General features: G+C 40.0%; 1 protein-coding gene and 1 long non-coding RNA gene across 3 annotated transcripts; one reads left to right on the top strand and one right to left on the bottom strand.

The window, feature by feature from the left end:
• The first annotated feature begins 686 nt into the window (after nt 1-686).
• LOC110468292 (uncharacterized) lies at nt 687-18,835 on the top strand. The gene is made up of 4 exons (XR_002465062.3): nt 687-851; nt 7,047-7,125; nt 13,469-13,563; nt 18,703-18,835. It is a non-coding gene; the product is annotated as an uncharacterized LOC110468292 (long non-coding RNA).
• HACD2 (3-hydroxyacyl-CoA dehydratase 2) lies at nt 7,364-27,983 on the bottom strand. Of its 2 annotated transcripts, none has more exons than XM_021526069.2 (7): nt 27,841-27,983; nt 21,877-21,994; nt 21,576-21,594; nt 18,832-18,920; nt 12,887-13,008; nt 12,039-12,217; nt 7,364-11,349 (listed from the first exon to the last, which is right to left on the bottom strand). In XM_021526069.2, the coding sequence occupies exons 1-7, from the start codon at nt 27,969-27,971 to the stop codon at nt 11,267-11,269; spliced, it is 741 nt and encodes a 246-aa protein (XP_021381744.1). In that variant the 5' UTR covers nt 27,972-27,983; the 3' UTR covers nt 7,364-11,266. The 2 variants fall into 2 exon arrangements, with proteins under 2 accessions (XP_021381744.1, XP_077641062.1); XM_077784936.1 differs by lacking the exon at nt 27,841-27,983 and adding an exon at nt 25,757-26,216.
• Nucleotides 27,984-27,996: the final 13 nt, after the last annotated feature.

Below are 27,996 nucleotides of genomic sequence, written 5' to 3'. Positions count from 1 at the left end.
CGGCGGCGGCGGGAGCATCCCCTGCCCGAGGGGCGCGGCGGGGGGCCTGCCCGGGGCGGACCGGGCTGCGGCGGCGCTCCCGGCTCGCCTCGCCTCCCAGCGGCGGAGCCCCGGCGGTAAGGCACGGCCGGCGGCGGCCGCGCCGCTCATGCACCCGGCCACCGCTCCCGCTACGCCGCGCTGCCTTCGGGCACCGGGGGAGAGCGGAGAAACCGGCAAATCTGAAAAATCGGAAGGGGAAAGAAAAAAAATTCAAAAAAACCCGAGAAGGAGCAGGGGCGGGCGCTCGGCGCTGCCTCCCCCACGCTGCCGGCGGGGCGGCGGTGCCGGAGCGGGGCTGCGGCGGGAGCGGCGGCCCCGCGCGCGGCTCTCCCGGGGACGGCGGCGGCGCGTCCCGGCCGCGCTTTGTGCTCCCCATTCAGCCGCGCGCCGGCCGCGCCGCCCCCGCCCGCCCCCGCCGGCGCGGCCCCGCCGCCGCGTGCCGCCATTGGCCGCCCGCCGCCGCCGCCGCCGCCGCCCCGCCAATGCGCGCGCCCGGGGCGGGGCGCGTGACCCCTTCGGCGCCGCGGCCAGGAGCTCCCCGCGCTGCCCCGGGCCTGGCTCGGCTCGGCCCGGCTCGGCTCGGCTCGGCTCGGCTCGGCTCGGCTCGGCTCGGCTCGGCTCGGCTCGGCCCGGCTCGGCTCGGCTCGGCTCGGCTCGGCTCGGCTCGGCTCGGCTCGGCTCAGCTCAGCTCAGGCGGCGGCAGCATCAAGCACCTGTACCCGAACTGGCGGAGAGAGGGAAATCGAGCCCCAACAGCGGCACCTGTTACTGGACTCAGCGCAGAAATTAAGGGTAAAATACACACACAGGTAGGATTACCTTGTTTTTTCAACCACTTAAGCTACAGCCCTCACCTTCACAGCGCTGACACCGTTTTGTGGCACATTCCCTAACCTGGGAGCGAGGCATGATGACACCACAGCAGTTCCCAGCAAGTTTCAATCTCCAGACTCTTCCACAGAGTTCTTTCAGGTGAAACACTCTTTTCGCAGATGCTAGTAAGCCAATTAATTATTTACAGTGTTTTGAAGGTAAGCATCATATGCACTAAGAATAATATTATTGCTTGATGTTCTGCATCATGTTTTATTAAAAACAAACTGTCAAATCAGATAACTGCTTGGCTTAAGTTGCTGAAACAGGCAATTGTCTAGATGTTTGATCAAACATTGAAAATCCCTGCTCACAAGTAGTCTTTAGCAGTAGTAGTGCTGAAGCTGTGGTTATCAAGGGACAGAGATAAGCAATGTTTGTAGAGAGGTAATATTGCTGGACACAGTTGGGGAAAAAAATCCAAACCGGATAACCTTCCAAACAGAAACCCTTTACGTGTCCTTTACACGTGCAAGGAACTCCACAAACTACAGCAATTTAGGCCTTTGTGTATTTCAGTGGTTTGTAAAACTGTATGCTGAATTTTCAGTAGCTTCTTCTGCAGAACTCACAGTTAAAGATTTTCCCAAAAATGATACACACAACTATTACAGTGGGGCTCACTTACACGGCACTTTCCTGACAGATGCTACATCCTGCACCTGATCACAACTGGACTTACAGTTTTCTTCCCACAAGGAGACATTTTTATATATAAATACCACTGCCCTTCAGATAGAATTTATCATTTCTTGTGATATTATACAACACTGTCACTATCCATACACTACTTTTGTTCTACTTGATTAGAACAACACTCAAGAATTGTGTGGTTGGTTACTCTGGCTGATCAGTGCCCGAACCCAAGGGATAAAGACAGTGAAACAATTCTTCAGTGAGCTGTAAACTGGGACAGGTCTTTTTGTTTTGTACACAAAGTCCCATTTTGGAGTTCTTCTCTGAAAGCCAGCAGTAAAAGATCTCACTTTTTCACACTAAAAGGTAGTAAAAGGAAAAAGGTGACACACAAAATTGGTGACCATAAAATTAATTCTGCTTCATAAAAAATTACTATGAAGGCATGTATAAGAACTAAGCACATTCAACATCCACATCTTGTTACATTTCCTTTTAGATATCAACAAAGCATTCGTCAGATAACAGACCAAGTAATTTTAACGTTTTTATGTTTCACCACTAGGATAAAATGAAGTCTTACTTACCTTTTGCATCATGAAAGCCTCTGGAAGCCTGAATCCTAGGCAGGACTCCAGTCACAGTAAAGTACACCCCCTTCTCTAGGAAGTTTATATACAGAGGTACCAGGGAAATGGTAGTTTCAATTCCATAGTCTCATTCATGTTTCTTTTCACTATGCAATTTTGTATCACATACAGTTTTGCTTTTCTGTAATGTCATAAGAATTGATGCTTAATCAGTTTTAGTTTAAAAAAATAATCAGCCAGACAGGAAAAAAGTTTTGTCCTTGCTACAGGGGAAAACAAGTCTTCAACCAGAAGTTTGTAAGTTTAGAAACAGGTAGATAAATATGAAGTGTTGTTTCTAAAGAGGGGTAAAGAAGCATTTGGAAGAGACTGTGCAGAAAATCTGTAACTTGTGAAAACAATAAGGATGTTAAGAAGCTAAAAAGTGTCTCAGAAGTTAAGAGTAGCACCAACTAAACGGGTACCTCACACAATGAGGACATACAGGGCTATGGCAAAGACGATGTAAGAGTCCACATGGACAGTAAAAATCTTCAATGCCCACTTCTAGCTGATGTTGTTACTGGATGACATAGAACAGTAGCAGAACCAAGGCAACAAGCAGGATAGTTTAATGTTAAGGATAGAGACCATAATACAGACAGCTTGCCTACAGCTTCCCTTCTAACGTGCAGTTTCTTCAAGCCCTGGCTTTCGCTTCTAATTCAGGAACCTCATGACAAATGGCAGAAAGATACAATGTTTATCTCACCCAAAAAGTTATGCAGGAAAGCAAAACACTGCATATCCTGGGTGGCTGTGAAGTCATTTAAAAATGCTTAGCACTTAGTACAAAAACATTCAGGCAATCATACTTTCTTAATTAATTATACATAAATAGGAGTTGCCTTTTTCTTTCACAACTTAGGCCAGCCATTTTCCGAAGGATGAGTGTAAAACTGAGGAGCTTCTATATCTCAATCCCAACATGGCTATGTACAAATTATGACCTTAATCTATAGAAGTCCATATAAAATGAGAATATTTATTTACTTTGTTCAGAGACCAACAAATACAAATATCCCAATACTGTGTAGAAAGACAGAGAAAACTTCCTATTCCTTATCCTGAAAAGCTAATGTTGCACCTTCCAGTCTAGCCTAGCCTTCACCTGCCCCATCATAAAAACTTTTTAAATTCTTTGTGGGTGGGGTATTTGGGCAAAAATGAATTCAATACCTTCAATCATATCTTAATAAAATTTTGGATTAAAATTGAACCATGTCTCTTTTTGAAAAAAGTATTTATCTGGTTAAAATAATACCTAAAAGGAAGTAAACATGTGGAAGATTTAGAGACTGCTTGCACAAAATCACTCAAATCATTTCACCTCCTCAAGAACCTTCAGGAAGCCATAAGGGAGTCAACAGAGAGCTACTGTGGCAGACCTAAACTTCCCCAATATACAAGTTCACAAAAATGCTGGTTTCACATGTAGTCTCATAATTTGTATAAAAACATTTTTTACTTTATTATTATTAGAACAGGTGCAGTAGACAAACATTAGCATTCTTTATTTCCATTATTTACTTTAAATGGGGAATACCAACTAGATAGTGACCTCAGAACATCTGTGTCACAGTTCACTCTTCATAGTCTTCATGCACTCCAAGATTCATGGAAGCATAAAATCCAGAACATTAGAATATCCAAAGCAGCCCTCTGAAACCAAGAGATAATCACACAGTCCCGCTTGGAGCCATGAAATACTCAAACTGAACAAGCTGCTGTTACAAATTCTCTTGCTCCACACCACCCCTCTCCTAATAATCAGATGATTCAAAAGGAATAGAACCAAAAGCGAGAAAATAGTGAAAACACAAAACCACAGTGACTTAAAAAATAAACAAAAAGCCCAACCCAAAACAATCTGACTCATTATTGACTTTTGGGGTTTTTTAGGGATACACAAGAAGCCTAGCAAGACAAGGTGCTTATTGAATCACTTTTATCAGATTTTCACAGAAGCACCCATATTTTACCCCAAATGTAGAAATAAAATATCCTGCATGCACATGCTGTTAGTCCAAGCAAAGCTTGGACTCCGAAGTGCACATGTGCAATACAGGAGGATTGCATCATGAAATTTACCATAATGTATGCAATTCATGTGGTCATTCCAGGGATTTGACATAATGCTGACATTAAGAAAAAAAAAAAAAGTTTTAGACACAGAACGTGAACAGAGCAGCTCATTTGTTAACTGTAGCAGAGATTTACCTGCCCACCTTTGGGTAGCAGCAAAGCAGTGAACAGGACTCAAATACCTGTACTGAGTGGATTGCTGGAGGCTGCACAACACTCAGATCACAACAGTAGGAGTTTTACATCTTTCTGTAGGAGTTTCACACCTTTCTGTCAGCAGTTTGTTTCTTCAAGGTCTGGTATGCTGAGGCCTCATCTGCAGTTATGCATCAGCAGGAACCTGGAGCACAGCAGCCCATGAATGCTGACACCTGTCCCTTGTCTGAACACAACTGTAAGCCTAGAGCAGGTTTCCACACAGTCTGATTTGACAATATCTTTTGAAGAGTAACAGAATTTTCAGATTGCAGTTTGCTTCTGCTAAAGGGCTGTAACAGTATCATCTAACTTAGTAACTAGTTATTAAGTAAAGTATCCAGTCTTACTACCTAAACCAGCAATGGCTGATTTCAATTTCACATCCATTTTCTTGCTGATTTAAGACAGCTTTTTCCACTGTCCCAGTTTGCTGACAAAGTGCTTGGTTTACTTAATTTAAATTGCACCAAAAAGCTGGGTAAGGAAACTCACTTGATACTCTCAAACCAGCAACTTTCCCAGCAGAGGTTTATACACAGGAATGGAGGACTAAAACAAAACACCTAATTCAGTGCATCCAGTTCCTTATAGTCTTGTAATAAACACCTGGAGGAAAATAAAACAAACTTCATGTCATCAGCACACTAGACTAAACATTGCAGCATCTCCATTAAGTGCTGCTGTCCTGTCTTAATAAACAAACAAAAAAATCCTCCCAAAACCAAACACCACCACCCTCACCCCAAAGAACAACTACTGGATTCCAAAGGGAACAGGAAGAAAGTTTCATGTTTCATAAATGCCCAAATATTCTTTGGGAAATACAGTGGTAGAGCTCAGTAACCTCCAGTACCTCTCCTCTTCCATCTCATCATTTTATTGATGGTCATTAAGGTAGAAACCAGTACTCATTATCTTTTCTTATCCAGTAAGTGAAGAGGATGTATTTACCCAAAGAAAGCTTTAAATGGCAAACTGATTTCATAAAAGCTAGCTATTGCCAGGCTGATTGGAGGCTCCTCTACTTAATATTTACTCTTCACAACTCTTGGTTTTTGTGGGCATGCTATGTGCAGAAAAAAGCAAAGCACTGATCTTTACATTGCCATCAACTTAAAACTGATGTTAAAGAAGATACCTGAAATGCCTGTATCCCTTTATATGTATTCTTCAGAATACCTCTGTAGAGTGAGATTCATCCACTGTCCTGCCCAAGAGGCTGAATGTAATTACACAGGAGCTATGGTTCTGCAAGTTCTGGTGTTCAAACTAGAAAATGTCAGGACTGAGTTTTTTCATATACAGTTGCTGCAAGTGGTTCCAGTTCACAGAAGACTGTGCAGACTGTCTGCAGCAGGAGTCAAAAGCACAGGACAAAATGCAGTTCACTGTTCATAATTCAGCTGAATAAGCCTCTGCAAAAACTTCCACCAAAGAATTTTCCAATAACATCATCATGTAGTACCAGGTAATGTAAAATTTCTATGTACAAATTGCACAGAATAAATTGAATCTAAAGAGAGGCAGTTGTGGCACATCAAAGAGAAAAACCAAACCTCTGACAACACTAATGCCCAAGCTAACTTGTAAGGCCATAAAAAGGGCTTTAGGATCTTGCACATCTGTAAAGGAAAATATTATTCTGGAAATTAGTGATCAAGATAATTGAAAGAGATACAAATTTTTAATTCACATTTGAAATTGCAACTACTTCAAAGGCAGCACACAGAAACCACCTAAGAAGCTTTATTCATTATCTTACTACTGTAAATCTTCTGACAAGTATGGAAGAGAATTTAAAAGCTATTTGATACTGAATGGAAGTTCCAGGCAGTTGGGTGGCTTGAATCAATCACCCCCAACTGTAGAAATGCTCAGTTCACATCACATGAAACTGAATCACACAGATATTCACACCTTTTTATTTTATATTCAGCAGCCCAGCACATATCCCTCCTCTAGTCTTATATCAAGAACTGCCAATGCTTTAAGATGAGCCTTACACATTATTGTGACATTAACTTGCTGACAACCACAGAATCCTTATGCTTTTCAGACTTTTTACTGTTACCCTAGGGAACTAAAATTGTTTTCACATACACTGGTTTTAAAATGCAGAGAGGAAATATGAATAGCCAGTGATCATTCCTGTAAGGCACAAACAGAGCTCAGCTCCTTTCCACAGAACAGCATTTCTGAGTTTTTAATTACACAGCAGTGCTAAGTCACAGCCATCATGCGTGGAACATGTGCTGATGCTGGGCACGACAACACCATTTCATCCCATCTCAGTCAACAAAAAACCCACTGTACTTGTGCAATCTTATGACAAGCATATGCCTAGAATAATAGCACTCACTCTGCAGCTACCACTCAGTTCCTATTAGAGGATTATAACTTGTTATTTATGAGCATTAATGTCATCTAGACACAGTTTTTAAATCTCTCTCAGGAAGTGTTAAAAATGCTAAAAACGTTGCCGTGGTAGCAGACATATTATATTTAGTAAATGAACTCTGAAGTGTTTTGTTGCATTATTTAAGCATTCCCCTATATTTATAATACTCAATTTTGTTTTTGAAGGAAACCATCAGCATCCAGAGTACAGATAACAGCAGGAAAACAAGGAACTCGCACTCAATTGAGGATCCTTAAGGAAGTTGTGAGTGTTGACAGCCAGTTAAGGTGTTGTTATGAGCACTTCTTTTGAATGTGGAAAGCAGAGCATTAGTAACAGTATGACGTTTCTTATTTCTTTTGTCTGAGCTCCAGAGTTTCATATGCTAAAATAACTTCTAAATTAAAAAATACACATTGTATACAAATTAATAAAAATACAGCTCTAACTTACATTTATAAAGTATCTGCTTTTGTTCCTTAAACAGTAACAATACAACATATTTTGTTCAGAATTATTTTATTTGGATTATAGCAATTAGTTATCACTGTTCAGTAGGCCAAATCCAGGCAGAGAGCACAGAATCAACTGCACAAGGCAACAACACTGACTAGTATTTTAGCATACAAACCATTTCACTGCATTATCAAGTTGAAATATCTTTCAACCATGCATAAAAAAATCTATGGTTAAGTCTTTCAGAACTCCAGGTAATACCAGATTCCTAAATATACAAAAAATACATTTAACTTATAATAATCTTAGTGAATCACTTATAAAATTACAATTTTATTCTTCACAACATAGAAAAAAATACAAAAATGACTATATATAATTTTCACCCAAGTCTCACTGATATATACATCAAAATATATGATTTGATGTATACTCATGAAAATTTTAAGCTGAAAGATAAGTTTTAAAATGACACTGCAGATTGGTCCACACAAATGCCAACCTTCATAATGGTAAGAAAAAAACCCTCTGATAAAACCATCACATTGTGAAAAAAAATGCAATTTACCTGCACCGTAACCTGCATTCTTACTGTAATTTACAAATATGATAATTTCTACAATTCCAGTTGTAAACTACCCACTGGTGAAAACCATGGTCTTTTGGAGGGTAGTGACTAACTCAGAGCTGGCATGGTAGAACAAAAAGTGCTGTCAACTGAACCAGTGCACACAACAGAGAGCACCAAAGCAGGGGGGGCCTGCTGGTTTGGAAAGGCTGATGGAGAACATGCAAGCCAAGTAAACAGTCTGTGGGGAAAATAAACCCCTCTGCATTTGTGACACAGTACAAATCAAAGCTTCTATTACAGAGTTCACAGAAACCACTTGACAATTTCAGTGACAGGTGAGGGGAAACCTCTTTAATGAGAAGAAACCTCACATGTGTCAGCAAAATCAGTATTAGGGAACAACCCAAACAGTTTTAGGGCATCACACTATGGTTCTCTCTCAAGATCCCCTTCCAGTGATTTCCATAGAAGATAAACTTGAAAAAGCACTACAACATGAAGCACTGAATTTTTGTACATAGTAAGTGCATGTTCAGACTTCAGAATATAATTTATAAATCAGCTTTGCTGGTAAGAATTCTTACTGTGAAAGCAGCTTCTTTGTCTTCTGAAAGGAAAAGTAACTCAATTTTCTTTTAAAAGGCCATAGTTTATTTGCATTTTTGTCATAAATTGATACTTTCAATTAAAGCAAATATTCCATCATAAAGTCTGTTCAGCAAAGGTGTTGGTTGTAGAAGCTTTCTCCCTACTGGCAGCTTGCTCTGCTTTTCCATGGTGCCAGTGCTATCTGTTGTAGATCTGTACTGTATCTTTCTCATCAACAGAGCCAGGAGTATTACAGAGCCATTTTTTATCTCCAAATTGGACCAACAAATTTGAAACCAAATCTTTTACTTGGGCACAGAAATCAAATTAAGAAAAGTTCAGCAGCTGAGCATTCACAATATCCAGTAACCTAAGTACATCAGGAAATCAGATCTTTTAGATTACATCCTTGAGAAATATTGACATTAACTTCTTTAACAGCAAGTATAAGCAAAAGGAGATGTTTTGTTCAGAGGTGGAAGCTCACACTTTCAAACAATGAGTTCAGAATAATGTAACATTTCTCAGATCACTAAAACAAAGCACAAAACCTAATACAGAAAGGAACTGAATTGTTGCATCTTTGAATCCAAAATCATTCTGAGGTTGTATATGGCCACAGTAATAGAATCACAGAATTGTTTGGGTTGGAAAAGACCCAACCATTATCCTAACACTGCAAAATCCCAGTAAACCATGTCTTTAAGCACCACATCTTCAGGTATTTTAAATATCTTCAAGGATGGTGACTCTATCCCTTCCCTGGACAGCTTCTTCAGATGCTTGACAATCCTTTCCATGAAGAAATTTTTCCTAATATCCCATTTAGACCTTCCTTGCCACAATAAGAGGCAGTATCCTCTAGTCCTATTGCTTGTAATTTGGGAGAAAAGACCAATACCCAACTTGCTACAACCTCCTGTGATTTTTTAAGTCAGTCAATAATTGGCTCCAAAATGTTGAAAATAGAAGCAAAGAATATTATTGTCTCTTATCCTTTCTCTGCTTGTAATAATCCTGTTTGTGTTGAACAGGAAAGGCTCTATATAGTGAAAGTTAGGAAAATTCAGTCTTTTTGATGGAGCAAAAAAAAAATTACTGAAAAATTCCAAGTAGTTTTTTTTTAGTATCACTCTGACAAGCATAAATCTGAATAACTGCAAATCCAGCTCTTCCCAACTCCTAGAACAGAGAGCTGTGTCCTCAGTACCTCCCAGCTGTGTTTAGGAAGAGCTGGGATGTGTCAAACACAACTGGGCCATGTCCAGGGGAGGTGCTGGCAGGCACAGCAGCAGGCAGCATGGGAGTGGTCACACCTCATCTGTGCACTAAACCATGGAACAAGAGGGAAGCCAGAAAAGCCCGCATGGTCTTGTCTATTGACTCTGACTGGATGCAGACAGGGCTATTTGGCCATCAATTCCTAACAGAGCAAAGCTGTAATCTATATTTCCTTCTGTCTCTGCTTGGATATCCATTAATTTCCCTTCCTCTTTTATTCCTTTCATACCCCACCCTGTTACTCCAATCAGAAGTTTCTTCTAGACCTGGGGCAGAGCTCACACAGCACTAGTGCTTTCTCAGCTCTTCCATTTTCCTTTTACCTTCCCAAGGAAAGGTTAAGCCTGAGAACCCAGAAATAGCACCTAGGAGAATGTAATTTCTTGTGGTCTTCCACTCTTTCCAAAGAACAGACAAGGATGACTTGTCCAGTCTGCAAAGGCAGCATGCAACACATGAGATAATCTGTTCTGCAAGGAGCAGATTATGACTTTGCAACACTTCAGAAGCTGAGTGCCTGGAACTGCCTGCTTGGATGTGTCAGAGTGATGACCTCAGTCACTTGAGGAAAGTCAGACTAAGGAACAAGGTCCCCAAACACAGCAGACCAAGTATTCCTCAGCACTGAAAGATGAGTATCACAGACAATGACTAGAGATGATAATTTATAGTGAAAAAGGGAGAACTGCTCCTATTTCTGGGTGAACTATCTCCTTATATTGTTTAGATTCAATACTGATACAACTACAGTATTACAGTTAGTATTGATTTTTTTTTTAATATGTAAAAAAGTATTCAGGAATGCAGTACTTGGGGCAGTTTTAATGTTTCAGATAAGAATTACAGCCTCTGAATTAATATTTGCATTTGAGTGATCAGAAGATCTTAAACAAGATCTTCAGAGAGCACACTCTGGTCAGACACTGCACTGTTTAAATTCCTAAAAAAACACATTCCCCTAATTTTCCATAATTAGTTTCTTGTTCTTGCTCCCATCACCTTTTAAATACACAATGTACTTTTCTAAATTCAAATACTTTGCCCAGATTACATGCTCCACTGATGTCTCTGACATTATCCTGAAGTATTCCAGAGCATATTGTTTACTTTCACAGCAATACATACAGTTTCTGGCATGCAGTCAAGCACTTACAAAAAAGAGGTATCTGTAATATAATCCCAATTCAGGCATTTTGTGGGTACAACTTCATCACTCATACTGCAACCTTCTGACATTTAGTAATAAATGAAAACCATTTAGCACATCATTTAAGGAAAAGGTTAACTGCCAAGCCATATAAAGTTTAATTTTTCTGAAGCACTGCAAGCTGAAAATTATTTCAATGTTTGACATCCTGGAATTTCACTGAAATCAGATTTATTAGTTATTCTTGCTAAATTGTTGGTCTTTTACCTCTGACTTATCTTGGTATCCTCTTTACAAATGTGCTGGGTATTGAAAAACTGCAGCATTTTTGATGTTTGAAAAGTTCTGAAAAAGAGTTGGAATTACTCCGACTTCTTATGCTCTTCAGTGTGGGAGAGAACCTTTCGCCTCTGATGCAGCATGTGGAAATAGAGCTGAGGGAAGACTAAGGAGAAAACAGACTCAAGTCAATCAAGTGTGCAGAGGAGCCTGCAAGATGCAGTCACATGGTCAAAGTCCCCCAGTCTCCATTAGAGGATGTGCTTATCCACATTTTGCTTAAGTTATCTATTGCCTTTTACACACTAAAGAGATGAACTGATTTTGTTCTTAGTTTTCAGGTACTATTAATTTTTCTGCTAGAGCAATCACATTTTTAATTAAATGCAAAATGCCTTATTTAACTCTTAAATGTGGAAGCAGATGACAAAAGTTGCCATATCTGCATGCACACAATACAGAGAAAACAGACTGCAGGGCAGAAAAAGCCCTTCAAGAGAAATTTCCAGATTTGTTTGATTTTTATGTAATTTTAGTGTCACTTTTTCAGACTCTAAGGCATTTTATTCACATCAGTGCCTCTTTCATCTCTCTCTATCCAAAGCTTTTTCTCTTTCTATTTCTAAAACTATGGTACACAGTATGTTTGCAAAACAACAAAGGAGGGGGTGGAAAACATACATATACAAACAGCAGAAGCTGATATTTCCATGAGAAACCTTTATCAACCATGCAAAAATTAAGCAAGGTCATCAGCAGGCTAGATTGGTTACTTCTATGTATGTAAATCCCACAACTGTTTGCTTTTCCAGGTACAGCTGTTAATACTAAGAAACCTAACAAACTCATACTTACTTGGAATGTAAGAGATCATGACCAGGATCAGGAATGTATAGTAGTCAAATGAAAAATTGTACTTGTTAGGTAAACTAATGGAATACAAGCCAGACTGCCTGACGTAGGGTAATGCAGCATATATTGTGAGTAATTCACCTGAGACTCCCATTGGATACAATACTATAAACAAAGTGTACCTGGAATGAAACACAGAAAGAATTAAAAGTTATAACAAACTCTGACAAAATATTTGTTAAATGATATTACAGACATTCAACTTTTCAATTCTCCACTCAGCATTCATTTTTCTTAAATCTTATTTGATTAGAGCATGGCAAGGTATGAACACTATTGCAAGGTAAGTACTCAAATCAGCAATCGTCTGGAAATATTTAAAGATTTTATCTGAGAATTTACAAATTATCTTTAAAACTATTCTCCACACATACAGACTTAATTTGATTTCTGAACTCTTTGGTAGGAGTCATTTTGCTACTTAAAACGGGGCCAAATATAGTTGGTATTAATCAATGAGCTTAAATATTATTTCAAGGACAACCAGTGGATTCAAGAATTACTGCCAAATGTCAGTTTACTTACTGTTATCCCCTACTGTTAAATATCAGTTTCTGACAAACCATAACTTTGAAAATGGAACCTAGTTCAGACAAATGATTCTTTCAGCTTGCAATGCAATAGATTTTTGTAACCTGAAAATCTGCTGGAAAGAAGGTAGGCAGTCATGTTCGCAAACAGGGCAATTACCTGAAGGCAGAATCTAATTTTTTGCAATGCAACTACTTTACAAGATAAATATCCCTGTTAGATCAGTGCTTTAAGGCTGTAATTTTTATGATGCTACTGACCTGGCCCATTTGATGAGATAAGGGAGATGGTTTAACAAGCTAAACGTGTAAAAAGAGTAACGGATTATCTCGGTGATTGTCCAGGCCACTACAAACAAGAGGACACTGTCTTCACTTTGTACCTGTGAGAATGGAAAAAAGGCTTTGCATGAGCATTACCAGTTACTCACCAGACCCAAGAAAACCTCACAAAAAACAAGTCCTGTGGGTTACTTTACTGCATCATTTTAGACAACAGACTCCAAGAACGAGCTTAAAAGCAACATTAGTAACAACAGTAAAAAACCCTTCTTATCGTGCTCTTATTTTTCTAGTTGCTTAAGAATAGCTCTGCTTCCTGATTGGGTAACTTCAGCTGTCATATTCTGTGCAAGGTAAATTGGTACAAGAAACCCCTGAAATGCTGAGTATAATTCTTAACTCTTCCCATTCCTATAGAGTACCAGCTTCTATTTCTGTCCTATGATTGTCTCCTAGTGTAGAAAGAATGGCCTAACACTTGATACTTGGTTTAGATTTAATATTCTGATACTAGTTCATGGTACTTCTGAGCAGAAGCACTGTTTTCCTTTCTCTGGTCAGAAACTGGGTCCTACTTTTGAGCAGCAGCAGGACAGCTAATACCAGATCTCAGGCTGGGAGGAGAGAAGAACCATGCTCAGATTGTCTCACCTCAGGTAAGCTTGATGGACCTGATTCACTGTTCCTTGCTCCATTTTCTGCTTATTGTAACTAGCATGGTTCCTCTAATGTTACACTCAAGGCAGTTATCATGTTTCACTGCTTTACACCTCTTGGAGCTTTTATATCACTCACACATCAGTGAAGCAGCTTTAACTCCCTCCACAATTTAACCTTGAGATCAGTTCAGCTGGTCTGAGCATGGTGCTAATAATGCCAAGGTGGGTTTGATCCCTGGATGGGATCATTTAGGAGCTGGACTCAGTGATCCTTGTGGGTCTCTTTAAGCTCAAAACATTCTGCAATAAACTGCTTTTACCTGTGATATTTATAAGATCACTCCTCAAAAGCATATACTTTAAAATGAAGAGTTATATTTATTAGATTATGGAGCATCATTATGAGGTTCAAGTTCCCAAAGGATCTCAAGTGTATGTGGAGTCACATACCTGCAGTACAAACTCCTGAGGGAGCAGGCATGATTTTAATTCAGACTTCTCCCTTTCTCCCTCCCTCCCCTATTCAACAGAATTCCCAGCTGTATGAGCACCTTGAGCCCAAATTCAAGGTGGACAGTGGGAACAAAAATACCTCAAGCACAGGGGCCCATATTTTCTCTTTTCCTCTAATTCTTGAATAAAGGGAAAAGGAAGTCAGAGATGTGAGTGGTGCACTCTGTTAATCTTGGACAAAGTACAAACCAACAGGAAAAAAAAAATCAAGAATATATATATATATATATACACACACAATCAGGAACTTCTTAATAGGAGGGGAATTATCATATACTTTGAGTAAAAAACCATAATTTTTTCCTAAAGGAATTACCCAGAAAAAGCTGTGTTACAGACTGCAAAATCCAGAAAAATTTATACAAAAATCTTGAGCTATCCTGGAATGTAGAGCTGCTGGTAATCTGTATTGTGCTGTAAATCTATGTTCTGCAGCATGTAACATTTCAGGTCACTTTAACTGCATTTTGCAGCAAAAGCGCCTCATTCTTTTCCCACATTCAGATAATTTATTTATATATTAATCTCCCTTACATCATCATAAAAGAGCAAAATCCAAAAATTACTTAAGATTTTCAGAGAAGAGACCAAATCTATTTTTACACATTGCTGCAGGATCCTAATCCTGTTTGAGGTCTGCTTTATAAGGAAGACTTAGCTCTCAACACAGAAAAGTGAATAACACTTCCCAGATGCTGCTGCTCCAAAGGAGGAACGTGCTTGCAAGCACTCCAGAGCTGCATCTTCTGGCCACATCGGGAGTAGCAGCTTAGTGATGAGTTCACCTAAACCTGTGACTCACCTCAACCTGTGCTTTAAATCCCACTTCTTTCCCTAGCTATGGAAATGGGTAAAGTCAAAATCCAAAAGTTTACAGCTTGAAGCAGCATCCAAGGATGAACACAAGGACAAGAAACTGGGGTGCTAACAGTGAATCATACACATGGAAGTAGAAAATTACAGCAGTAACAGTTCTGTTCTACCACATGACATTTCTGACACTGCCTTCAAAGTCTGGTCTCCCCCCTCTCCTTTGTATTAGAAGTTATTAAAACAGTTCACACCATTATGAAACACACAACCCTGTTAGGTCACTTAAAGAATCATCGATTGTGCCTTCATAACTTGTGCCCCTATCTAAGGAAAAACAGTTTTTCAGGAGTCTTACTCTTTTAGCCACTGCTAATGCTACATTTGCATAATTCCTCTTCCAGGTTGAAGATAGGGCAAATACCAGTAGACCTTTAATAAACCACTAAGGCTAATGCTCTCTGAGAATTCAATTCTTCTTCCACTACTTTTTTCATGCCATTCTTTCAAGGAGCCTTAGACACAAGTCAAAACTTTATTTACACCTTATTTATCCAACTCTCTTAATAGGGATCAATTAAACAACAGGCATAATTTTTTGGCATGTGTTTTAAGCCAACATAACATCAAGGAAGATCCTGAATATATTTCAGCTTTTCTTAAATACTGTGAATAGCAGATGATGTTTGCTAAAATATAAAAGAGACCACTGTCTTTTAAGATGCAGAGATGAGAGCTGGGAGTTGACAAAATAAAGCCTGAGAGGTTTTTAATGTTCTCCTTAAGATTGGAAAGGGAATTTTCTCTACATTAAGAGTAACAGTTTGACAAATTTGCAGAAAATTTCAGCTAAACACATAATTAAGCAATCCAATGCAGAAGAGCAAAACCAGCAGTACTATGCAAGTGTAATGATGGAAAATATTGGAACAGCACGTCTCTCTCCAAAGAGCTGGTTCTCTGGTGCAGTAATTAAAAAACAAAACATAAAATTCAGGGAAAAAAAAAAAGAAAACATTACAGTAGGCACAAAGAGCATGACAGACTATTGTGTTGTATAGTATTGCTCTAATTTTACATAGATGTAAAGCAATGATGAGTCACGTTTTTCAATTGTATTCAGCCATTCAGAGTTCTGACCCTTCCAGCATGGACTTTTTACTACAACTTTGTCCTAAATACCGTAAGTTAAGATGTTCTTCTCTCTTTTAAGTCAGTATACTTTATTACTGATTGAAGGTATCAATTCCCAACTGCAGATACTAGAGTCCCAATTACCAACTCTATGTGCTGTAAATGTTGTTTGCACAGTATCGCTTGCCTGTGTGCACTACAAAAGTTCTTCTAAATATATATTACATTTATTTGCAACTCATCTCTAACTGAGCCCAATGGGATAAGCAATAAATTGCCTGCTGACAAATTTTTAAATTACCCATCAAAACTGGGTGCAGAATTATCTATCAGAATGGAACTCCATGAAGGCCTGTCACAATGTCACCAGAAGATCTCACTGCTCACTCAAATTCAAAAAGACATGAAGGGCACTTTTTGTTCTCCTATGCCTACATCCTCCCAGCCCTTCACACAAAGCTGTTCATCCCCCTCCTTTGCAGGGGAAACAGTAAAATTCACTGAACTGGTTCCTTTCTCATGTAATGGCCAGCAGTGATGACATGCCAGGCCCCCCTCCGCAACACCAACAACTGTTCCTACAGGACAGGTGAGGAGAATCTCAGTGTGCAGTGCTTTAACATTTGCCATGCTTTAACATTTATTGTGAATAACTTCATATGGAGTTTAACAACACATCAGCACTGAAGTCCACAAAAAGCACAAACAGGTTAGTGGCAAGAAGCATGCTTCAAATCACATCACATTTCTAGAAGTGTATCCTGACAGAAGGAGGGATGCAATACACATTTCTTCTTTTAGCTGTATTATATACAAAAACAGTCTGGGAAACAAGATACTGAACAAGTATTATTCAAAAAGTTAAAGAGGAAAATTGCATTTTATTTTACAAGAACCTCATCATGCAGCTGCATTGCTTACAAGTTCCATAAAGCTGTGTGACAATTTAATCCTGGCCTTCACCATGGAGCTCACTTGTGCAGACAGCCCTTTAGAGAAAGTAGAACATTTGTGACACCTGCAATACATGGCCCCAGGTGAGCCTGCAGGCTCCCTGGCTGGGGCAAGGGGAAGGGTAAGAATACAGCCTCTTATTTGATTTATTTGCTCTAAGTCACAGGTCAGAAACTCATCACAGGATTCCTCATCCAAGCCATTCGTAAACCCACTTTCTAAGACATTAAAGAAGTAACACATAATACAGTCTCTTGCAAGACTTTAACCAGAAGACCACACAAGTGTGGGGAAAAAAATCTGCATGGAATATTCTTGAAAAAATCCTTGTTAAAAGTCAGATATCAAATATCTGGCTATACTCACTGCTGCCATTTTGTCGGTTTTCTCTGGTGAGAATGTGGGCATAAGCTTCAAAAAAACCTAACCCACAATCATATTACAGGTTTTTCTTTGATGTCTAACAGACAACACATGAAATAATTCTAATCCTTTCAATCTAACTTTTAATATTTGGGTTACTTCAAAACCGGGAGACAATTAATATAAACACATTATCACTGTTTTTTTTATGAAGCACCAGATAACCCAATATCATATAGATAACAAGCACAACTCCAGGAGTATTTATTTTAATGTATTTTATGCATATATATAAAAAAAATTTAACGTCTTGAGATTATGGCTTTTTTTTGTTCAAAACCTAGTACTTATTTCTGATGAATTAATAGAGACCAGAGTACATTAATTTGCACCAATGGAAGTCCATTAGAAAATAGATTTTATGTTTATTGAGAAAAATAACATTCCTCCACTTCTAAGCAGCATGAAACTAAAGCTTCACAATACCAGAAAGGACTGTTAATTACTAGGAACTACAGTGACTTATGTTACTCTACATGTGCATGGATGGTCTGATAGCAGGTTTGGAGGAAGGGACAGAAAGCAGCTTCCCTCAAGACTTTGTAAAAAGACAAGTTCCTTAAGACATTCTCCATGTCAAGTCACAAATAATCTTATGCATAAAGTGACTGTCACTTATTTCAGGCACCCATGCTGACACTGGTATTGAGACTAATTTTTTTTCTTTAATAAGAAGAAAACCCGTAAGATTAGTTGGCTAAAGTTACAGCAGAAATGGAGGATATCTGGGCTACTACAAGGATTCAAATGACACGAGTCAATCACCAGTACCAATGGTCAGCAACCTGTACCAATTAAAGCATGTCTAGATTTTGAAACAGCTATCAAGAATAATCTTTAAAAAACACAGCTTCCAAAAGATTCTAAAGAGATCTGCAAGAAGTACAGCACTATTTGGTGTGGTGAGCAGTGAGAAAAAACACTCAACCCCCAAACATTACCTACATTTGAATATAAGAAAATTGAATGAAGGACAGAAGAAAGATTATCCTGGAAAGTGACCATGGAGAGCACAGAGGCAGTGCTGTGCACAAACAATTGAGGGAGGAGTTTCAGATGCCACAGGAAGTGAACTGCATATGCAGGAGGGCAATGAGATTTTGCTTTTAATTATGGCACTAGTGAGATTAACACTAGAAGGCTGTACCAAATTCTGTGTTCTGTGTTACACACTGTAAGCTGTTTAACTGTCAGTAAGGACTGAGAAACTATCCAGGAGCTATATGTCCTACAGGGACAGAATCAGACCTTGCTCTGTTTGACTGTCAAATCAGATCTATTTTTATTTCTTTTGATCCACAGAAATTCATATGAACAATTTCCCATGGTGGGATACAAACAGAAGACATTTTAAGGACAATAAGACAGCAATCAACACTCGCTTTTCAGCATGGATCAACAGTTTTTCTATCAATTTGTATCTTGACTTACCTCTTTTACACTATGTGTTACTGCCCACGTCAGGAAAACCCTTGACATCACTTGGAAAGCAGTCAGAACAACAGAAGAGGGAACAATGCCTGAAAGGTATTTTGCAATTAGTAAATATTCCTGATTACCAGGGTGGGAGGTAGGGGTGGGGAAACAAAACACAGCTAAACCAAAGTCCAGTTATTTAAAATTTCTGGAAGGAAAGCATTTAATTAGTTTTAATTCAAAAATATGAAGTCAGTCCTTTAGTGTGTTTATACTGCATAATGCAGTGCAATCCCCTTACAAGGCTTTCTGCATCAAAATGCAAACAAATGTAATTGATCCTGTTGCAATTACAGCACATTCCTCAATACAGAGAACAGCTCAATCAGATACTTTCAATCAAACAGCTTCTGGGATGTAGTCTTTCAAATAAGTCCCATTTGGTTAAAATATCCAAGATACTCTTCATTACTGTGATTTAAGAAGTAAGGATAATAAATATGTTTTGCACTATATATCCCAAAAAAAAAGCTATCAAAAATAATAAGTATTTTTCGGAAACACTGATCTAGCCCATATTTTGATAGATGGAAATTTTGTAGTTCCTTCCTGGAAATACAGCTCAGAAAAAAAAATCCAAACCAGCCAATCAACCAAAAAAACCAACCCCACAACAAACCCCAGGGAACAGCTGATGCACAGGCAGGTACAGAATCAACTTGAAGATTTTCTCAAGGAAGCAGATATCACTGTTCTTCCAACAAGTTCTGAGGTGCCAACTGACCTGTCAGTAAAAAGACCTTACACACAGCCAGGTCTGCCAAAACAGGAACAGCTTTAGACTGCAAGATTACACAAAATTTCTAAACTTTGCAACCCAAAGCTTTATTTTCCTCTAACAGCTAAATGATAAAGAGCAGGTGTAGCTCCTAAGATACAGTGAAAAGTGCTTGTAAAGATGTAGAGAACAGAGGAAAATTAAATGGGAAAAAAGAGTAAGAAAAGTCAAAAGCAAGTTTCAGTCGAATTATTTTCAATGATATGTTTTGGCTTCTTTGAGAGGAAAAAGGAAAATCCTACAGACATAGTACTCTTCAGTTTTATCACATTGTCTTGGTCTCTGGGCTACATCTTATCTCCTTTCCAGGTAGAGCTCTCCATTTTTTAAATATCTGCCATATGTCAAAAGTCCTGTTCTCCACCATGCTTCACAGAGACACTCCCCTACCAGTCTTTGTATTTTGAAGGACTTGCCTCACAGATGCTAACATTACAGATTCTACTGAAAAGATGTGGAGAGAAAAGTTATGCTGATACACACAGCCATCTGTCACACATAAGCTCTTCTATTGACAGAGAATTACAGCTCTAGTTAGAGCAATTAGTTCAGCAGGGGCAAAGGAATCTGCAAATTTCCTGTTTCTCCCTGTATATAAACTTTTGCTACAGTGAGTAGGACTGCACCAGACAGCGACAGTGCATCCAGCTGTGCAAAACCCCCTCACTTTATTTAGCTGACAAACACTTCCATTAACAGAAAAAAATATAATCCGCAGCCAGTTATAAGAAAACCAAAACCAATCTTTTGCAAAAGAGCTTTGTTAGGGAAAGCAAAAAGGCAGAATAAAAACAGCATAAAATGTTGCCACTTTCCCCTAATGGCTCTCTCTAATATTAAACTGTGCTACTAAGGATAACTTGGGCTAAATGGATCCACACCTCAAATCAACTGAGCCAGATGATTCGTTTTGCACACAGGCAGGATGCGTAATCATCTTATTTGCTGTTCTGCATCAGCCTGGAAGGTGAAACACAGGATCTCTCCTGCTACTCACTGATTTGATGGACATAAACATCCAAGTGTGAGGAAATGATAATCCAACTACATTTTTTACATTCTTAGATTTAGTACCAGTAAGCACCGATGTCTACACACCAGTTTAGGTTCAGAAAACAGCAGAGCATTATGGATTTAGGATGGTAAAATCAGCATTTTATCTGCAAAGTTTTCTCTCCAGTGTTCCAAGATTTAACTTTGCCTTCTTGCCACTTGTTAAGTAAGATCTTAAAAATGGCACACTTTCATATTAATGTTGATAAGTTTTTTTAAAAAATATGATTTATTCTGGTAGAAAAATAGTAATTGAAATTTAGTAAAATTAAACAGCATTGGAAGGACTGCCTTGGCAGCACAGGCAAATAGATGATACACAGTTTAGTAGTAAGGTGTATATGACCATTCATTTCTTGAGGTGATCTGTGCACAGTTTATGAACAGCCTTCTTAAGACATTTTCAGAGCAGCTGGAGGATTCAGGAGGGTCAGAACTACTTCATCAACGACAGAACCAGACTGCCCTCTGCTGACATTCCTAGCACCAGTTCTCCCAACACCTCACTTGGTTATTAAAACATCCCACAGAACTCACTATGAGCCTACAGTCCGATAACCTCTCCATTATGTGGCTGTCTGGACAATGATGAAAAACAGCAAGTTTGTAGTTGCAGCTTTAGGAACCTCAACACCATCTTGCTCTGTAAGTAGTGGCTAGTGAACACTCAGGAGCTGAAGCACTGTCTTATTGTTTTGTGACATCTCAAATTAGGGAGTAAAAGTCTGGAATGTATTTTAAACAAAAATTAGTAAGTTATGCAAGAATTAAATTCAGCAATTCACAGACTGTAACATTTTTCTTGCTAATATATTGCTTAAAGTTCAGTCTTCTACAAAAACAGTAAACAGAAAATTTGCAAGCTTACCAAGTGCACAGTGCAGAATCTAGAACAAAAAGAAAAATTCAAATCACTAACTTTTCAAATTAAGCAATTCAGACACACATTTAGTTCTGTTACAAGTGCTTATGATTTAGTATTTGCATTTCAATGATTAAGATTAATATTTAGCTCTGCTGCCCAAGCTAATTGGCAGACAGTAAAACTCATCTTGCTAAAAGGAAAACTCAGCTTTTGCGTGAGCTGTTCAGTAGAATTAAAGTAAATGTAAGAAATATAACACATTCATGCAAGTATTAGTAAGGCTAGGGAATAGGACTACACCCACCTCAAGCAAAGCTCCAGTTTGGAAGAATTTCAGGGGCTTTTCTATTGAATAGTAAAGGCTGTGGTAGCTGCCTTTAGCCAGATATGCCCGAACTAGACCAACTGCAATAACAAGCCACCTGAAAAAGAGAAAAAAAGGAGACATTAAGCAAAGCAGAAATAAAAATAAACCTTTAATCCTTCTTTCGATACTTGATAAAGCAACAGACAGAACTGTCCTGAAATACACTGACTCTGCAACACTGGAAATGTTAAATACTTGCATCTTCTACAAATTTATCCAAGACATGATGCATTTTTAAAGTATTTTTCAGCACTGACATGGTACCAATATCTCTAATGTCTCAATTTATTTTTAAGCGAGCTCTGTTTAATTAGTTATGGAATTTATCCATGGCAGATTGGCATCATATTTTGCTTAGTTCAAGCAGAAAACCCCTGACAGCTAGTCAGAGACTTATTACCAAGTTAGAGCAGTATGACATAAACAAGATTCAGAAGGCATTGATTTTAACATTTCAGTTCAAAGTAAACCCCTAGACATTATCAGAGGTCATCCAGCTTAGTTGGTAGCATATATTACATGAGAAATAGTTATAAATAAATAATTTCAACAAAACTGAGCCTGCTACAGCCTTGAAGGCAGCATGGCCATTCCCATCCCAGTTTTCCTTTTCAACCAATAAATACATCTGAGCCTATGTAAGTAGTGCCCATATAACTGCAACTGTATGTGGACAATGTGACCTGTTAACCCTGCTGATTTTTCCTTCAGGTAATTTAAACAAACCTGAAAATCTTTCATCCTGGCTGATGAAGTTTTCACTATCACAGCTGTCCAGAGCTGGTGCTTGCCCACGGCATGAGAAATTCTTCAATCACGTTTATGCCAAGCCACAAACCCAAGGTGAGTGGTCAACCCTGGTCAAACACTTTCCATTTAAAATAGCATCTACAGTTAATTGTAGTTTCCAATTGCTTTTGGCAAACATGGGGCGAAGGGGTTGGTTGGTCAAGAAGAATCCTTAACAGGGTCTCCCAAACCTTTCACTGACAGTCTCATCCTGGCTGTCTTACATTCAACTACTCTGAATGCCACCCAATTTTACCTCTGTCTCACTCCAAATTCCTTGTGTAAATCAACAAGTGTCTCTGCTAATTCATCTCAATGTGTAGACATGTAGCAAGACCACTAACTACACAATACTTGTCATCCTTTGGAAAAAAGCGTGTAGCTGTGGTTTTGTAACAGAGACGATGAAGAAATTCCCTTTATTTACATCATATTATAATCTTACAAGTAACGCATTAGCTTGGATATTGCAAAGTATGTGCACATATAATCCCAAATGTAATAATTGTTTGAAACACACAGTGAAGTTCAGATTTTTCAATAATAAGTAACTCTGGTATCTAAGTTTGTGTTTGTAACAAAATCTGTTAGCAGAATTGAAAGAAAGCTAATTAATTTCTGTCTTAACTTCTGGAAGACATGCACCAAAGAAAAGCAGGGGGAGTGGGGAAGATAAATACAAAAAAGAAACAAGACCTCCCTTTTTTCAGAGTGGCAAGTTATTTCAGTTAAAGCCATCTTGTGAAACCAAAGGACAAACATTTGCCAAGTAACCGCTGTTTACAAAGGATAAATCAGATTCATTTTGTATTTGGACTTCAGTGTAGAATAAACCAGTAAGCATACAGTATTAGTGAATTCGCCCCTGTAACATGAACTGCTTCTTCTTCAGAACAGGGAATCAGAGCAGATTGACACTGTACTCTTCTTATCTGTCAAGTTCCTTGGTTTTTCCTGATCTTCCATGTTTGTTGAGAAACTGCTGAGTTGAGCAATTTCTCCAGTTGCACAAGATGCCAGTTCTTGGCTGTGCCTGCAAACCATTCTCACCTGAACAGAGACTGGTAAATCCACAGCTCCCAGAGGAGCTCCAGCCTTTTGCTCAGTTCCACCCTAGTGCCAGATCACTGACTCCAGCAAGACTGTATTTCCATTCCATTTACTATCCTTCAAAAAGCATTTGATACAGATCAGACCACGAATCCATACAAAATTAAAAGCTGAGCCTAGTTTGTGCTGAAGATTTTAGTATCTCTGTCCTGCTTCTGTGATTCTTAAATAGTTCTTCACCCTCTAGGACTAGACAAAATAGAACAGGAGAAGGTGAAACCAGGGATTATCAGCTGACAATGAAACTTGGTTTTAGAAGGGCAGCAAAAGGCACCACTATCTCATGAAAGCTCATTTCTCTGACCACCACACTGAACTCCACTTGATAGCCCAGCTGGAGTTACACTTAATTAAATTACTGCTACTCTGTCTGTAAACTCCAAACTCGACGATTACCATTCTTTGATTAATCCAGAATAAGAAAAATGAATACTGCACACACACAGTGTTTTTTTATTTTCATTTCATCAGACTTGACAGACAAGCTTTTTGCTCAGGTCCTTAGGTTAACTCCCTTGACTCTCTCACAGGTCATAGAAAAGCATTTTCTTATGCAAAGTTTACTGAGGTTCTGTAACATTTATGCAAGAGAATACAGCAGAGCTATGCAGCGAGTACACCTGAAAGGGAGAAGTGTACTTTGACTCTCAACAACCACTCACTGTAGACGTGGACAATGAAACTCATAACCCAGAACACTCTTTGTGCAACACTGATTAATACAAACTCTTGCAAATTCAAAAGCTATTACATTACCATTGACCTTGCTGAGTGAAATCCTTTTAAAATTCATTGTTTATACCACGACCAGCTACTTATACCCAGAAGTACTAGTCTGTTACAGCACTTGACTAAAAATAAGAAACACAATCACCTTTTAAAGCAGCTAACTAACATTTACACTCCGCTCTAACAGCATGCCCCCTCTTCCCACATAGCACTATTCAGTGATTTTGGTCAAGCACAGTTTTTAGGAAAAGTAATTTCTATGCTGCATCTCTGCCTCCAGAAATGAGCTCCCCATGCCAGGTCAGGCATGACTACACAGCTTCACACTGCGATGGGAGGAGTCTGCCTGAACACAAGAGAAGCAAGATGCAGAGCTTTCTGTAGCTTAATGCTTTGAACCATGGACAATAAAACCTGAGCAAGTACAGCTGAGAACCAACTGCAGTACTGGTTATCCCCTGTTGTACCATGATTGTCCCCTTTCTAAAAAAAATACCCACCCAAAACATGAACCAAATAGTACATGCATGCAGCTCCAGTCAGAGATCCACAGGTACATAAGCTTTTTGTACAGTTTTGCTCTTGTAAAACCCATTGCATGGTTTTTTTATGTAGGAATCCATACACCACGTGCACTACAGCATAAAACTAGAAACAAGATCTATTATTTTTGGAGTAAGTTGTGTTTTCTTTAGCTAAGCCAAGACAAATGCAAAGTAAATACAGTAGCTATGCTGACATGTTTTAACTGTTATTTGATCTATTTTAAATACAGTTGATAGTCAAGGCAACTATGGTTTTAGAACATTTACTTTAGTACCTATTTACTGCACTATTATCTTGATGTGTCCTTCAGTATATAAGCCTTTTGTAAACCAAACCAAACAAACCACTTCCAAAAAACCCCAATGTGCTGTTAGAGCATCACTTCATCACTTGGGCATCTTGAATTTTTTGGTTTTTTTCTTTTCACAGTTCTCTTTCCAAGGCAGTGCAGTTGGAGAAACTAAATCTGAGCACTCTGACTGACACGGGGCCAGTAAATAATCAGTGCCACCAGCTGTGTATCAATCATTAGATCTTTTAATCTGAACAACTGTGATTCTGTCAACCAACTCCAGAAAAACTACCTTTTTAAAAGGCTTCACAATAAAAAGAAAAAAACTGAGCTTTTTTTCCTAAGCTCAACCTTGTACATTGTGGAATTTCAGCAGTGTCCAGGGGAAGTGCCAACTCAACATCCATTTGAAGAGGAATTATCAGTGAGAGCTCTTGGTGACCTACCCCGAAAGAGAAATGAGAGACAACACAGAGATATGACCATGACCACAGAACTCGTATGTAACTCCCCAAATTGCAGAAATCATCTAATCACAACCATCTCCAGAAAAAAGCAGCTCATGTTAGAAAAACATAAATCACATCCAACCCAAGAGTGGAATTTTCTAAGAGGTTTGGTCTAAATCAAGAAAATCGGTAACACTGAGATCAAGATTTATATGACAACAGAAAGCTAAATAGAGGTTTATGTTATTTATTTGAGTTTCCAGCACTCATTTTTTTTTAATTTGTTCTTCTGAAGAAATAGAAATTTCCCATGCTCAGGAGCTTGCACGCCATGACAAAAAGTTCATGACCACGAAGAAAACTTTCCATTTATACCACAGCTTCTCTCTCAGGTTTTTTATGTCTTTTATAAACACAAGCAAATTGCATATGAGCAACAAAATAAGCAGGGAAATGCTTTTGTTTCTTAGAAGAATTCAGAGGTGAACTTGTTAACATGGTGCAGGGACACCACAACAAAACTGAAAAGTTTTCCTGACTGCCTGCAATATGTTGTATTACTCACGTAATTATTTCTGAAACAATGGATTACTTAAATTAAGCTGGTGGGTAATTATCCTTGCCCTCTGAGTGAAATACCCTGCAAATATCCTATGGAGCCATAAAGCAGCTCAGTAACATTTCACAGTAACACAGCTGTTGGGCAATGGGTGTACCAAGCACCTCACAAGAACTGAGCTCTCTCAGCTCCCCTACCTCTGATCCATACAAGTGTAAATATCTTGTAACCTGAAATAGCATCAGCTGCCACCAGCAAAGACAAGAATCTTCATGTCCAACTGCCTTATTGAAGTGAATCATATCTATATTAATTCTACACTAACCTTCCTCCCAAACATGACACTACTCTGTTTACTCGACTCCTCACCTGCCTGGGTTTATCTAGCAGAAAACACGCTCAGTTGGGATCTATTTTAAAGGCTTTTTTTTCTCCCACCCAAATATCCCCAGTCTTTCAAAAGATGGTTTTATTTTTATCCAGATTCCACGGAGATTCGACAGCCACAATTAATTTAAAAAAAGAAAAAAGTCTCCTTTCTCTTGAGAGTTCCCAGTTGCCAATATTTTTAGTTTTGTACCTAAGAACGCAAGCAAGCACCAATTGGCCACAGTCTGCATTTTGCTATGCAGGACGAGGGCAGAGCACCAGGCTGGTCCAGGAGCTCACATATCCCAAAAGCAGCTTCCAACCTCAAGTTACAGAAGTGCTGAAGGGTTTATGGAGAAATCTTGCAGGGCTCAAGATCTTTGCCTTTAACTACTGCTGTGGACAAATTCCCTGTATTTAGGGTCACCTCTCTAGTGAAATCTAGTGACATGGTGATGCAAGGAACCACCTGGATGTGAGAACTGCTGCAGCGCACATTAACGTGTCACTGATGCCGCACGGCAGCTCCCAGCGAGCGCACCGCGCTGCCGTGCGGAGCCCGTCCCGCAGGGCACGGCGGGCAGGCCGAGCTGCGGGGCCTGGCACGGGCTGGGCAGGGCCAGGCTCGGGGGCCCCGGGCACCCAGCCCGCATCACGGGCACGGTGAGAGCCGGGACAGCGGCAAGGCAGCTGAGCACGGACGCGCCGGAGCCGCTCTCCAGCACGAGGAGCAGCGAGCCCGGCTGCGCGCTTCGGCGTTACCCAGAGCGCCAGGCGGGGCCACCGACAGCTCGGGGGCTCGGGGCACAGCCCCGCGGCCGGACCGGAGCCGCAGCCGGGCGGTGCAGCCGCAGCGGCTCGGGGCGGACGGGAGCGCGGGCAGGGCGGCGGAGAGGCCGCTCGCTGCTCTCGGCCCGGCCCCGCTCCCTGCGGCGCGGGGAGCCCGGCCCGGCGCCGCCCTCGCTGCCCCGCCGGACCCACCCGCGGCCGCAGCCCGGCCGAGCGCAGCTCCGCGCCCCGGCCCCGGCGCCCCGCCGGCGGCCCCGCCCGCTCCTTACCCCGCCGTCATCACCACGTTGTAGATAACGAGGTAGCCCGTGGCCAGCGCGCCCGGGCCCTTCCTGCGCCGCGCCTGCTGCCCGCCGTAGCCGTTGTCCGCCCGGCTCCCGCCGCCGCCGGCCGCCGCCATCTCGCGGCTCCCGCGCCCCGCCCGC

This window comes from Lonchura striata, chromosome 8 (genome assembly GCF_046129695.1).
Source record: "Lonchura striata isolate bLonStr1 chromosome 8, bLonStr1.mat, whole genome shotgun sequence".
Lineage (NCBI taxonomy): Eukaryota > Metazoa > Chordata > Aves > Passeriformes > Estrildidae > Lonchura > Lonchura striata.
This window is presented reverse-complemented; position numbering and strand designations above follow the sequence as displayed.

Bases quoted from the DNA above. Each gene is read 5' to 3' on its own strand.
- HACD2 (XM_021526069.2), bottom strand. From the start codon at position 27,971: ATGGCGGCGGCCGGCGGCGGCGGGAGCCGGGCGGACAACGGCTACGGC. The intron at 13,009-18,831 runs GTAAGTCAAGAT...CCATTCTCACAG, and splicing joins TAACACATAGTGTAAAAGAG to GTACAAAGTGAAGACAGTGT. The intron at 12,218-12,886 runs GTCAGTAGCATC...GTTTCATTCCAG, and splicing joins TATCTCATCAAATGGGCCAG to GTACACTTTGTTTATAGTAT.